We start from the raw sequence: 14,082 nt of genomic DNA, 5'->3' as shown, positions 1-14,082 counted from the left end.
GCACAGCAACCTCCATGTCTGAGCCACTGTAGGGCATTTCTCAATTGACTGTGGGGTTCCCCAGATTTATGGTCTTGAGAGATGTCCATTTGCCATCCCCAGGGCAGGTCTTAGAGGCCCTTCAACATGGCCACCATCATTCATGGCTCAACTCAAAACAGACCACTTCCAATGGGATCTGAGGAGAAGCTATCCTTGTCCCTTTTGTCCTGGCCAGATCATGACTTTGAGATTCTATTTTGCTGCCCCTCTCTGCAGGGAGGCTGGATCTCTTTGACCAGTCCACTCTTAGTGACTGATGGGGTTCCAAAGGGAACTGAGGATTATACCCCAGGCTCTGCTGTGTGATCCCTCTGAGGCCTTGGCCACTACCTGGAATAAGACAGCTACTGAGGCCTTGGATAAGATCACTTGCATGCAACCTCTCTTGGTCCATTATTCCCAACAGGCCCCAGGATTCAATTGAGGGAGCTGAAAAGGGTCAAGAGACATCCAGAGCTCTGCTGAAGGAACATGACAGATGAAGCTGATTGAACATGAGCTGGAGCAGGGGTGTCAAACTCCATTTCACTGAGGGCCAGATCAGGATTGTTGTTGCCCTTAGGGGAGCTGGGTGTGGCATAGCCATGTGGTTGTGGGTGGATGGGTGGGTGTGGCCAGTGTGGGCATGTCGAGCTTGATGTCCCTGGGACCAGGCTGATCCACCGGAAAGACTCACTGACCCTCTTGGGCCAAATGGGGGGTGCACAGATGGCAGCATGAGTCATCTGACCTCTGAGCTTCCAGGGCACTAGGACTCCACCGCTGTGCCCTACTTCCCTGAGGGGCTGCCTGGGCTCACTTGCCTCGTGCTCCAGGCTCACTCTCCTTGCCCAGTCTGGGCTTCCTGGATTGGGAAGAGGGGCTGAGGGACAGTGGGGCTCCTGCTGAAGGGCTCTGCTACCGCTGGTGCCACTGCTTGAAGGTGAGGCAGGGAATGAGGCGGTGTGGCCTGGCTGAGGGGTTCCAAGGTACGCTGATGTAGGGCATGTAAGTCAGCTCTGGGGCTGGGCTCAGTAGGGAGGGGAGTCCTGGCTGCCTCTTGGGGATTGTCTTCCTGCCCTTCCCATATACTGGGGCCATTGCAGGTGGGGAGGTGGGTGGGAGGCTCATCCCACTTGTCTGGTGGAGCTAGAGGAAGAGGTTTGGAGAGCAACAGGAGCAGGTGGAAGCAGATGCCTGGGGGGAAGGCATGAGGTTTGGTCTGCAAGGGGGCCACACAGCTGCCTGCCCTGTTCCAGCTGGGATGGCCGTGGGACAGAGTGGGTGAGTGAGTGGGCAGCCACCTGGTGCATTCAGCAGGCCTGATCACATGCTGCCCCCCACGGCTCTGCCTCCCCCTTTTGCTTGGAGGGCCAACCTGGCAGTCCCAGTGCTTGGACCCACCTGCCCAGCATGGGCTGTGACTACTGCCAGACGCTGTTGGACCCTGTGCACTCGTCCCCTCCTGTGTGTGGACTGGGGTGGGAGGGGCCTTGTGTTTGACATATCTGAGCTAGAGCTTCTATTAAGGCCTACCTCATGGCACTACAAGCCTCAAAATGTCAATATTTCTCCATTCTTTTTGCACTTCTTATTACACTGAGTGACACCCGTGGCCTTTTTAAAGATGATCTGGAACCTTCTGGGTAAGGGTCATGTGTAGGTTTTCCTTCAGGCCTCACAGGATGTTATAAAGATGGTGGACTGTAACTTTATATGTTTACAATCTATTAAATAAATGAGCCTCACAAAGATTTTTAAACTAAACTGTTTTATTTACGAAAATAAACAAAGCCTATTCAACAGAATATCCGTTGTTAGTCTCTTCCTTAAATATCTTGTCAGCTCTTTCTCCAGTCGCCCTGTACGATTGGAGTTTGGGCCTTTCTTCCTCAGAAGGGAGAGGCTTTAGGGACTTCAGCTCTGCCTCTGATCCCGAACTGGGTTAGCCTGCTGGCAAGCAGCTTCTTATATACTGACAGTTAGTGACAGTTAGTGACAGTTAGGGAAGGCATAGAAAAAGCGCGGGAGATTCAAAACCAGGAGCTGCACTCTGATTGGCCTATTCAATTATCTAAGCCAAAGGCCATTAATAGGCACAGCAACTGTGAGGGAATTTTTTTTCTCACACTCACAGAGGAATTCTGGTTGATAAAATTGCTTGGATCTCTTCCCAGTTGTAGGCCAAGCATGGTGTGGATCCTATGGAGAAGGCTGGGGAAAGGACTTTTGCAGTAATTTAGGAACAGTTTGATCTGGTTGATCCCAAAGATGTTGACAGAGTCCATGGGATGTAGTTGTGACCACCTGTGAACTAGATCCATGCCCGTCTGTTAATGACATGGTTGTTAAATGAATCTGGCTTCCCCATTGACCTGGCTTGTTGGAAGCTCACAAAAGAGGACCCTGGGACACTGCAACCGTCATGAATATGAGCCAGTTGCCAAGGGCCCGAATTTTGACCACATGCCCATGGGAATGCTGCAATGGTCATAAGTGTGAAAAACGGTCATAAGTCACATTTTTCAGTGCCTGTATAATGTCAGCCTGTAGGACAGGCTGTAGGACAGCCTGTATAATGTCACATAAGGGTTTTAATCTCCTCCTGTGTTTAATTTTTATATTGATTGTATAGTTTTTAATTTTTGTTTTATTTAGATCAGCAGGCCAATTTTAAATAGCACATTTTCTGCCTTTTATTGTAAGATGTTCTGCGCTCGGAAAATAAAATAAATAAATGAAATCACCGTTGTTGACCCCCACCTGAAACTTTACCTTCGCTGGAGCTCCAGAGTTTTCTGCAATGCTGCATAAACAGCCAGAGGAAGCAGAACAAATCACTTTGTCACAAGGCCACATGGTGCAATGACAGAAGCGGCCACCATATTCCAAGGGACCACAACTGAATGAGGCCACTGGTGGCTGCTACCAAAATCATGCTGGAAGTGCTTGCTTAGTGAATCTGTCCCAACAGTGATGAAGAACATCAGTTTTTATGCTTTACAGATGTGTGAACATGGTCAATGTGTAGTCTAGGACAATTGCCTACATCCACTTCATCCCAGCCCCCTCACCCCAGCTGACCCATGGCATTCACCCCTCCCTAGCTGCTATGGTTGACGCTCCCCTCTTTGCAAACTGGATACCCCAGGCTGTGGCCTTTGAGCTGCCCCACTTTGGTTCAATGCAAAGGGTGAGCACATGGGCCAGACAGCTTCTGTTCTCACCATGCAGCAGCCAATTCAGTGCTTCGGTTTGCTGATCAATTCCATGGCCTGAGGTGTGCAGTTTGCAAAGAGGGGCCCACAAGCTGTAGCCTGCTGTCAATGCAGGGCAGGACTGTGCTCTCCATACAACTATCTGGGAGGGAAAAAAATTCAATCTCTCCTGGAGTGACAGAGCCTCTAATTTAGGAAGCATCATCTATGGTTCTCCAGTTGGGACCACCGGTTGCATAATGCCTTTGCTGGCCTTGCTGGTGGACAGAATGTCAGGCCTGTCTCAGCTTAGACATTTAGGAAAGAAAAATCCTTGACTCTATCTGTAGAGTTGGGTATACTTTTACTAAAAGTCAAGTGGTTATTATGTAAGCAAAGCCAGATCTGAAGATTTCTGTATAAACCATGTAATTTCCCCTACTCCCATATGTCCCATATGTCATCTTGTTAGTGTCCAATGAGGTTAAAATTAGTTGTTTTGGTAATAGTTCTAAAGTTTGATGCTTATTTGGTGGCCCTTTGCATTCTATTCCCATGCCTCTGTCCTTGGATCGTTCAGTCATTGTCTCTGGTTGCAAAGTTACTATTTCATCATTGTTGCTAAACAAGCACCATCTGTCATGTTTATGTAGCTATTACAACTGCTTAAGCCTTCAGGCTCCAAATGCAGGACCAAAAATCAATAATCAATTCTCACAGCAGTATTGCTTGTTAAGAGTGTGCCCAGGGTAAATTTTCTCCAGAGAATAGTGGGAGGAACTCTTGAAGACCAAAGATTGCACTCATATTTATACATTTGAGAAAGAAGGAGAAAATGATTTATGCATAAGGTAGTGTAATCATACCTATTTATAATTAACAAACTATCAATTATGTTGCCACTCTTCTACTGTTACTATCTTCAACAGAGAAATATTCTCTTAATAAAAAAGTATATCAGTTACGTTGCCATAGAAATGTTGATAAAGCTTATTGAAAGCCAGAGAATTGCTATTTTATGGGCCAGTTAGCACACATCCCTCCATTGTTTCTATTTCCCACATGAGAGGCCATTTTATGGAAAGGGAGATGTTATTAAAAATAACTGAATACTGGTAGAGAACTCTATAAAGCCTCAGACGTCTAAGGAAACAACCATATAGCCCTAAAAACACTAATTCCAACTCTTTAAAACACTATTTTAAAAAATAATTAAATTGAAAAGAATGGAATGAGAAAATGTGCACCTTGAAATAATGAATACATCTTTAATAACTAGTTTTCCATCAACATTAGGCACTGGACAACACGAGGATATTTTGAAGGCATGATAAACAAAAGGCTGGGTGATTGCTGTTGATCACAGGTAAATTCTAACCAATTGTGGCATTTGATAAGGAATTTTTTAATGGGGAAATTCCTCTTTGAAGACATTTTTTTTTTTAGAAATCATCATATTCTAAACATGCCACAAAGAGAAATATAAATATAAAAAGCAGATCCCGGCATTAGTTAGACATTCTTGTTTCTTACTATATTTTCTCTACAATTCAGATCGGGCCTCAGCAGAATAATGTAGCATTTGGGGAAAAAAATACAGGCCAAGAGAGCAGCCCCAGAGGCCAAAATGGAGAAGATCTCCACAGCCACCATGGACTTTCCTTTGGTGCTCAGGTAGGTGGGGAGAAAGGAGACCCAGACACTGCAAAAGACCAGCATGCTAAAAGTAATGAACTTGGCTTCATTAAAACTATCAGGCAATTTCTTAGCTAGAAATGCCACTGTGAAACTGACAAGGGCCAAAAAAGCTAGATAGGTGAGGACCATGTAAAACATTAAAGCTGAACCTTCCTTACATTCTAAGATGGTCTCTCCAAACAAGGAGTGGAAGTCCAAGTTGAGAAATGGAGGAGAGGTTCCAAGCCAGGTGGCACAAAGTACTGCTTGAACCAGGGGACAAGCTAAGACAATGGAGTTAGTCAGTGGTTTTCCTAAGAGTTTCCTTGACCTGTTTCCAGGCTTGGTGGCCATGAAGGCCAGAACCACCATGACAGTTTTTGCCAACACAGCAGAAACTGCCAGGGAAAAGAGAATGGCAAAGGCAGATTGTCGTATAAGACAGGTGAGCTTTCTTGGTTGACCAATGAAGAGGAAGGAGCAGAGAAAGCAGAGCAGGAGGGAGACCAGGAGGATGTAGGTGAGTTCTCTGTTGTTGGCCTTAACAATCGGTGTGTCATGATATTTATAGAAAATCACCAGGACTGCAGATGTGGTCACAGAGAGAAAAAGAGTGAGAGAAACTAAAGTGTATCCCAGGGTGTCTTGATAGGCAAGGAAGTGGATCTTCTTGGCAATGCATTGGTCCTTGTCCTTGTTGGGATATTGGTCTTCTGGGCAGGGTTCACATTGAGCTGCATCTGAAATCAAGAATCTTTGTTTAAGAATTCATTCATTCAAGGAAATCATGCTGCACTTATAATGATTCTAGGATAGATTAGCCAGTGACGAGGATTAGTTCAGTTCCAGCTATCCATTCATTATGCAATTCCACGAGTAATGTGGCTTTCAGTTTGAGATTGCTGCCTGTTTTCTCCCCTACTTTATAAGGGAATCCACAGAAGATCGATAGATCTGTTATCCAAGAATGTTGCTGTTTTGTTTATCTGTACATGATCCTTGCCTTAACCTCTCTGCTTTGTGCTTCAAATCTGTTCATTCAGACTTATTTGATCACTCCTACTCTATCGAAGAGACACAGGTAGATGAATCTCCTCTTTCTCTGGCAGGTCTATTTCCTCAGAGGTTGATAGTATTGATGGATGAAGCATGCATTAAATAATAAGAATTAAAGCTTGGACTGAAAACCCCACTTCCTCAGGAAAAGATTAGAATTTGGTTTTCACAATCAGATATTACAGGAGGAGTTGAAAACAAGTTGGAGATTCATAAATTCTGCCCTAAAACTATCCTGCATGGAACTGCTGAGGATTAGGAAAGGTGACTTCTGTAGCCAGGGAAATTTAGATCCATCAACTGAAAAGTTCTGCTGAAAACAGAACTCAATCATATCAAAAAAAGCCTTGGTAGTACAGTGGTCTAACGCACCCTGTTATTAAGCTGGTTATTAAGACCAGATGCCTGCAATTACTGCATGTTCGAATCTCGCCAAGGCTCAAGGTTGACTCAGCCTTCCATCCTTTCTAAGGTAGGTAAATTGAGGACCCAGTTGTGGGGGCAATAAGCTGACTTTGTATAAATATACAAAAGAATGAAGGCTATTCTTAGCACATTGTAAGCTGCCCTGAGTCTCCGGAGAAGGGCGGCATATAAAATAAAAATCAAATTAAATTAAATTAAAAAATGATCACAATAAAGAAAATAGATTTAATGAATGTGTTCTTTGATCCTGGAAGTTCTATTTTTGAAGTCTGCTCTACCTGTCTGATTTGAAAATGTCCCTTCTGGACAAGGGTCACACTGGTAGCAGCAAACTGGCTTGCCCTCTGGAACTCTTCTCCTCTCTCCTGCATGGCACCTCTTTGTGCCACATCTGGCAAAGGGGATGGTCTGAGAGAGAAATATTTGAAATTACTTAAGCAATGAACTTGCTGCATTCATTCTTTCCCTCATTCCTATTTCCCTTTTTTATTCCTACTTCTATTTTCAGATTCTCTTCTATGAAATAGATTGCCACCATCTATCAAAAACCAGGAACAGCTGCTGGGGGATTTAGGCCATTGGCAGTCCCAACCTACCATCAGATGTTGGAGATTGGAACTGGGATCTCAGCCTGTAGAGGAAGGCTTGTGACTGAACTACAGCATTTCTAAAAAAGGAACCATGAGGATACACTGAACATCAATGGTCCATGGAAATCACTGTTGCTTGCTGTAATTGCATCCTGCATTTCAAGCAGACATTGTTCCCAAGGCTAACCCTTTGTGGAATGACACAAATCAGGCATCAAACGTGTTACATGCAAAGCTGATTTTACACCAAATGACTGCCAAGGTTTCTGACTCAATTGATTATTTTTCCAGTTAGAAAGACGTTGTACATCTCAAGAAGAGAATGAATCTTTCCTTGAATTTACAACATTTCCTTGCAGCTCACCTTTGTGCCCCAGACGATTCCATCAGATTTAATGGTGAAATCTTGTCCTGGGGGAGCCTCAGGATTTACTTGCCCAACCTTCTTGGGGAGAAAAGATTGATTGGGAAGGAAAACCCAGTTAAGAAGATCATAACCAGCGGTTCCCAGTCCATCTTCTGAGGAGGAGACTTTATCTCCAGCGCTGTTGTTGAACTGCACATTCCTCAAATAGGGAAGAATCTGAAAGAAAGGAGACCTTCAGAAATAGGAGTATTTGGGCTAGAGCTATGGTTATGGCTTCTATCAGAACATGGTGACCATCTTGAGAAGATGAGTTCATGTCTGAAAAGCTAGAGGAGTTCTCTTGGTGGAGAACTGAGGAATCTGCAGTAACACCAAATATTTAACTCTGAAACTACAAATGCTTTTCCTTTGGTCCTTTGTATCATGGTTTCTTCAAATCAAGCTTTATCAGAATAAGTACACTGAAAGATTTTAGTGCCACATTTCAAAATTAATCATATTTTTTAAATTAATTAATTAATTAATTAATTAATTAATTAAATTTATTTATTTGTCAATCATATATAAGATAACAGGTAAAAGTATAAACATAATTTGGATACATGAAAAGATTAAATAAAAAGGAATATTAGGACAGGGACATTAGGCTTGTTGGTATGCTTATGCATGCCACTTACAGACGTCTTGGGAATGGGGTGAGGTCAACAGTAGAAAATCTAAGGTTAAAGTTTGGGGAGTTTGGGGAAGTAACCAGAGAATCAGGTATTGCATTCCAGGCATTGAGCACTCTGTTGCTGAAGTCGTATTTTCTGCAATTGAGTTTGGAGCGGTTTACCTTGAGTTTGTATCTATTTTTTTTTATTGAAAAAGTTTTAAAACAAACACAATTTCCCCACAACCCCCCCTCCCAACCCCCCCCTCCCCCTCCCCGACTTCCCAGAGCAGAACACAAGGTATTTCTATTGACCTTTAACAATAAACTGAATTGCATAACCAATCATTAAACTAACACCCCCTAAAAAAAAAATTCTTAACCCTCCATATATAAAATCCTATTTCTTAAACATAATACTTCTAATATCACTTATATAGCGCTTATACAAATAAAAGAGATCATTCATAAGCTATTTGATATTTTTTGGTCTGATACTTATTTTGTATATAATCAATCCATCTTCTCCAGTCCTGTATATACCTTTCTTGTGTGTGATCCTTCAGATATGCTGAAATTTTAGCCATTTCAGCTAAATTAGTTACTTTCAATATCCAATCATCAATAGTAGGCAAAAAGTCCTTCTTCCAGTGTTGTGCTACCAACAATCTTGCTGCTATCAAGTTCAAAATCAATTTAGTCTCTGCAACTGTACAGTCCGTAGTTATACCCAGTAAGAACAACTGTGGAGTAAATTTCAGTCTCTTTTTAAGAATATTCTGCATCACCCACCAAATCTTTATCCAAAATGCTTTGATTTTTCTACAAGTCCACCATATATGATAATAAGTTGCATCATCACAGTCACATCTCCAACATTTAGCTTGCACATTAGAATACATACATGATAATTTTTTAGGATCTAAGTGCCATCTATAAAACATTTTATAAAATTTTTCTCTTAAATTTTGTGGTTGTGTAAATTTCACATTTCTAATCCAAATCTTTTCCCAAGTCTCCATCATTACTGGCTCTTGAAAATTTTGTGCCCATTTAATCATACAGTCTTTAACCAATTCCGTCTCAGAATCTATTTCCAATAGAACATTATACAACCTTTTAATATGCATTTGTTTTTGATCTCTAATTTGTTTTACCAAATTCTCCTCATTTTGCACAAGGCCAGTTTTTTGATCTTCCTTCCATCTAGCTTGAAGTTTACCATACTGAAACCATGTATAAATTATACCTTCTTCTCTCAGTATATCTAAAGATTTCAAATACATTACCCCCCTTTCCTTAATAAGAAGCTCTTTATAGGTAATCACCTCCTGTTTTTGTTCTATACTTATATTTTCTATTGCATGTCTAGGATTTGCCCATAAAGGTATCTTATAATTTAACTTATATTGATATTTTTTCCAAACCCTTAACAAAGCATTTCTTAATATATGAACCTTAAATACTTTATCCACTTTTTTGTCATATAACAAATAAGCATGCCATCCATATAACAAATCATAACCTTCTAAATTCAAAATTCTCCCCTCAGTTAAATTAAACCAATCACTAATTTGTGATAAAACTGCTGCTTCATAATATAATCTTAAATTAGGCATTTTAAGACCCCCTCTTTCACGTGTATCTTGTATAATTTTCATTTTTATTCTGGGTTTTTTCCCAGCCCAAATAAAAGTATTAACACCTTTCTGCCATTCTCTCAGATTTTCATCTTTCTTAAGCACAGGTATCATTTGGAACAAAAATAAAAATCTAGGTAAAACATTCATTTTAATTGCTGCAATTCTTCCCAATAAAGACAACTGTATTTTTTTCCAATTTTCCATATCCTTCTGTACCTTCTGCCAAAGTACCTCATAGTTGTTTTTGTATAATTTTGTATTTGAAGCTGCTATGTATACCCCTAGATATTTAACCTTTTTAACTATTTCAAAATCTGTTAATCTTGCTAGTTTATCTCTTTCAAGTATAGTCATATTTTTAACTATCATCTTTGTCTTATGTGAATTAACTTTAAATCCTGATACTTTCCCGTATTGATCAATTATATCCAATATATATGGAGCCGACTCTATAGGTTGGGATAAAGTAATAACCAAGTCATCTGCAAATGCTCTTAATCTATAATCTTGATGTCTAATTACAATACCCTTCAATTTTTCTGAATCACGTATCTTATTCAATAGTACCTCCAAAGTCAAAATAAATAATAGTGGGGACAGAGGACACCCCTGCCTTGTTCCTTTCTCAATTTTAAAAGCCTCTGTTAAACCTCCATTAACTATAATTTGTGCTGTTTGCTGCTGGTATATCGCTCTAATTGATTGTGTAAAATATTCCCCAAAGTGCATTTTCTCTATTATTTTGAACAAAAATTGCCAGTTCAAACGATCAAATGCCTTCTCTGCATCCAAAAATATAAACGCTGCAGGGACTTGATTATTTTTTTCCAAATATTCCAGTAAATTTACAATTTGTCTAACATTATATCTCATTTGTCTCCCTTTTATAAACCCTGATTGATCATTGTGAATTATTTGTTGCATAACTGGCATTAATCTATTAGCTAATATTTTAGCAAAAATCATATAATCAGTATTCAGAAGTGAAATTGGCCTGAAATTCTCAGGTTTAATGGAATTTTGGTCCTCCTTTGGAATTAGTGAGACAAAGGCTGTTTTCCAAGAAGGTGGTACTCCTCCTCCTACTTGTATTTTATTAAATAAAATTTTGAGTGGTTCTAACATTTCAGGTTGTAAATGTTTATAATAAACAGCTGTTAGTCCGTCTGTTCCCGGAGCCTTACCTATTTTTAATTGTTTAATTGCCCCAACAATTTCCTCGGAAGTTATTGGCTGATTCAATCTCTCTCTCTGTTCCAGCGTTAATTCAGGAACCTCCATTTTTAAATATCTATCAATATCAACATCTTGAATTGCATCTTTAGCATATAACTTTGTATAGAACTCCAAAAAAGCCTTTTTTATTAAATTCTGTTGATAAATCTCTTTACCTCTAAATTCTATCTTGTCTATAACACGTGATTTCTGTTTTTTCCTCATCGTGTAAGCCAACCATCTCCCAGGTTTATTAGCATTGCAAAATGTATTATGTCTGGCGTATTGTATGCTGGTTGCTACTTGCCCAGCCATTAACATATTAAATTGCTCTCTTAAAATATTAATCATATCTTTTGCCTTTTTATCTCCCGGGTTAATTATAAGCAATTGTTCTTTCTTTTTAATTTCCTCCTCTATCTCTTTCCGTCTGTTTTGTTGTTTTAATCTATATTTATTATTCAAAAAAATTAATGTTCCTCTCATATATGCCTTACACGCATCCCATACCATCTCCATCGAAGTTCCTTTATTCATATTGTTAACAAAAAAATCTTTCATTTGTTTTTTTAAGCTCACACAAGTTATCTTCATATCTAAATAAATTCTCATTTAACCTCCAAGACCTTCTTTCCCCTTTTCCTGCTCTAGTTCCACCCAAACCGGGCTGTGATCAGTTAAAGTTCTTAGACATATCTTCATATTCTTCACCCTAGAAAAAAGATCATTTATAGTTAATATAAAATCAATCCTAGAAAAAGATTGATGCCTATCTGAAAAAAAAGTAAAATCACTCTCCAATACGTTCCTTTCTCTCCAAATGTCTCTGAGCTCCATATCCTCCAAAATATCAAAAAAAGATTTAGGCAACTTAGCACGCATGGATATCTTGGAAAGACTTTTTTTATCTTTCTGAGTATTTATTACCCCATTCCAATCACCCATTATAAGTAAAGATCTATAATCCCATTGTAATATTTTAGTATGTAAAAGTTTATAAAATTTATCTTGTTGTTGATTAGGTGCGTATACTCCAATTACAAGCAGCTTCCCATTCTGTGTTGTTAATTCGATTGCAATATATCTACCTTGAGTGTCAGCCTCAATTAAATTGGCCACTAAGCCTCTTTTAAAGTATATAACTAGGCCATTTTTCTTCTCTGGTGCTGATGCCACAAAATGTGTACCTAATTTCGAATTTATCAAATACTTTTGATCTGAGGATTTAATATGTGTTTCTTGCAAACAAATGACATCGTTCTGAAATTGCTTCAAATAGTGAAATATTTTCTTTCTTTTTTGTGGAGAATTTAAACCGTTGACATTCCAAGATAAAAATTTATTTGCCATCTCTGGGCGCTCCAAGCTTTGAGAGCATCAGCTGAACCTCCTCCACCATTTTAGACTTCGGCCTAACTCCTCCCACTGCTTGTGTTTTTTGGACTTGTTGGGTTGAATCTTGAGGCTGTTATGCCAGATGTTGTTTCTAAGTAGCTCTTGTCAATCGTTGATCTTTTGGCAGCTGTATCATCGTTAATGACTCAAGGGTTGGTGGTGGACCCCCACTCAACAGTAAATCTTCTTCCAAATTGGCTCCTCCAGCTAGTGCTTGAGCGTAAGTTTGTGGTTGCCCTCCATCTTTCTCTTGTTGTGTAATTTCCAATTGCTTTCTAGCACCCCCTGGTGAGGGTGGCCTTCCAGCCTTTAAAACATTGGCATAAAAATCTTTTGCCTTTCCAACTGTGTTTAAACGATGTCTTTGCCCAGCGTATGTCACTATTATCCCAAATGGGACATCCATCTATACTGGAGCTGCTGGTTTCTTAGTTCATTCACCAAAAAACCAAACTGCTTTCTGTCTCTTAACATTTTAGGAGGAAGCTCTTTCAGGACCCCAAGCATTCCAGGCATTGAGCACTCTGTTGCTGAAGTCGTATTTTCTGCAATTGAGTTTGGAGTGGTTTACCTTGAGTTTGTATCTATTGTGTGCTCATGTATTATTGTGGTTGAAGCTGAAGTAGTCATTGACAGGTAGGACATTGTAGCAGATAATTTTGTATACTACACTTAGGTCAGACTGAAGGCGGCGTGGTTCTAAATTGTCTAATCCCAAGATTTCGAGCCTGGTAGCATAAGGTATTCTGTTGTGAGCAGAGGAGTGGAGTACTCTTCTCGTGAAATATCTCTGGACTCGCTCAATTGTATTAATGTCTGAAATAAAGTGTGGAGTCCAGGCAGATGAGCTGTATTCAAGAATTGGTCTAGCAAAGGTTTTGTATGCCCTAGATTGCAGTATAATATTACCAGAAATGAAGCTTTGCAAGATTAGATTAACAACTCTTAATGCCTTTTTGGCAATGTTGTTACAGTGAGCTCTGGTGCTTAGATCATTTGAGATGAGTACTCCAAGGTCCTTGACAGAGTGAGGGTTGTCTACGAGGTCGTATATGGTTTTCCTCCTGTAATACTTGATTACATGTAGTTTTAAATATGTACTTTGTCCTGGGGTCTTGTAACCAATAAATTCACTTTAGCAACAATTAAATAATTTGTATGAGAACAGAGTACAATTCCTCTGATTTTCTCTGTCTGAGAATTGAACAGAGCACAATGCAAGAACAATGTCTGATGAAATGGGCATCAAGGAAAAGGAAGGGCTTGCCCTGGTTTTTCAATTCACTGTCCAGAGAAGTTCAATGTCTATCCATTAATGCAGAAAAGTCTGATGTGTTTGAGACAAACAGCCCATTAAGACTATTTTGAGTCCTGCTTTATGTGCTCAGGTGAACCAAGATTTGCTGCATTCACACTACAACCTGAGCAGTACAATAAATGTAAAACTGGACAAATTGGGTGGGGTCAAACAGGATGTTAACTGATAGAAACATAAACCAAGGGTAAAAGGAATTGAGTGTCTTTCTACAAGTTGGATTTGGGTTATATGCTGAGGGAAACGGAGGTTGTTATGCAACTGTCTCAAGTAGGATTTCTAATGACTTCTGGAAGCTTCTTTCTCAAATGCAGCCAGATTATTCTTTTGGTCTCAGCTGACATCTACTCCCTGTCATGGTTACCTCCTGAAACTCTGGCAACCATTGAAGCCTTTCAGGACTTTACGAAGGTCTTTCTTCTATGGATCTTATGGACAGCTCATTTGGTTTACTTCTCTTCTCCCCCTCTCCAAACTCTTCCAACAAAACATTGTTCTTATTTCATCTCTTTCTAATAATTGCTTTTA

General features: G+C 39.9%; 1 protein-coding gene across 1 annotated transcript; it reads right to left on the bottom strand.

The window, feature by feature from the left end:
* Positions 1-4,778: 4,778 nt before the first annotated feature.
* On the bottom strand, positions 4,779-5,480 carry LOC139308400 (vomeronasal type-2 receptor 26-like; the record flags this gene model as incomplete). The annotated part of the gene is made up of 1 exon (XM_070931918.1): positions 4,779-5,480. A coding segment is annotated over one exon (702 nt), but the record flags the coding sequence as incomplete, so codon positions are not given.
* Between the last annotated feature and the right edge of the window lie 8,602 nt (positions 5,481-14,082).

The sequence above is a fragment of the Pituophis catenifer genome, unplaced genomic scaffold (genome assembly GCF_029215685.1).
Source record: "Pituophis catenifer annectens isolate HBS135680 unplaced genomic scaffold, rPitCat1.0.hap2 SCAF_1, whole genome shotgun sequence".
Lineage (NCBI taxonomy): Eukaryota > Metazoa > Chordata > Lepidosauria > Squamata > Colubridae > Pituophis > Pituophis catenifer.
Note: the sequence above shows the minus strand (reverse complement) of the source record. Positions and strands in the feature narration are given on the sequence as shown.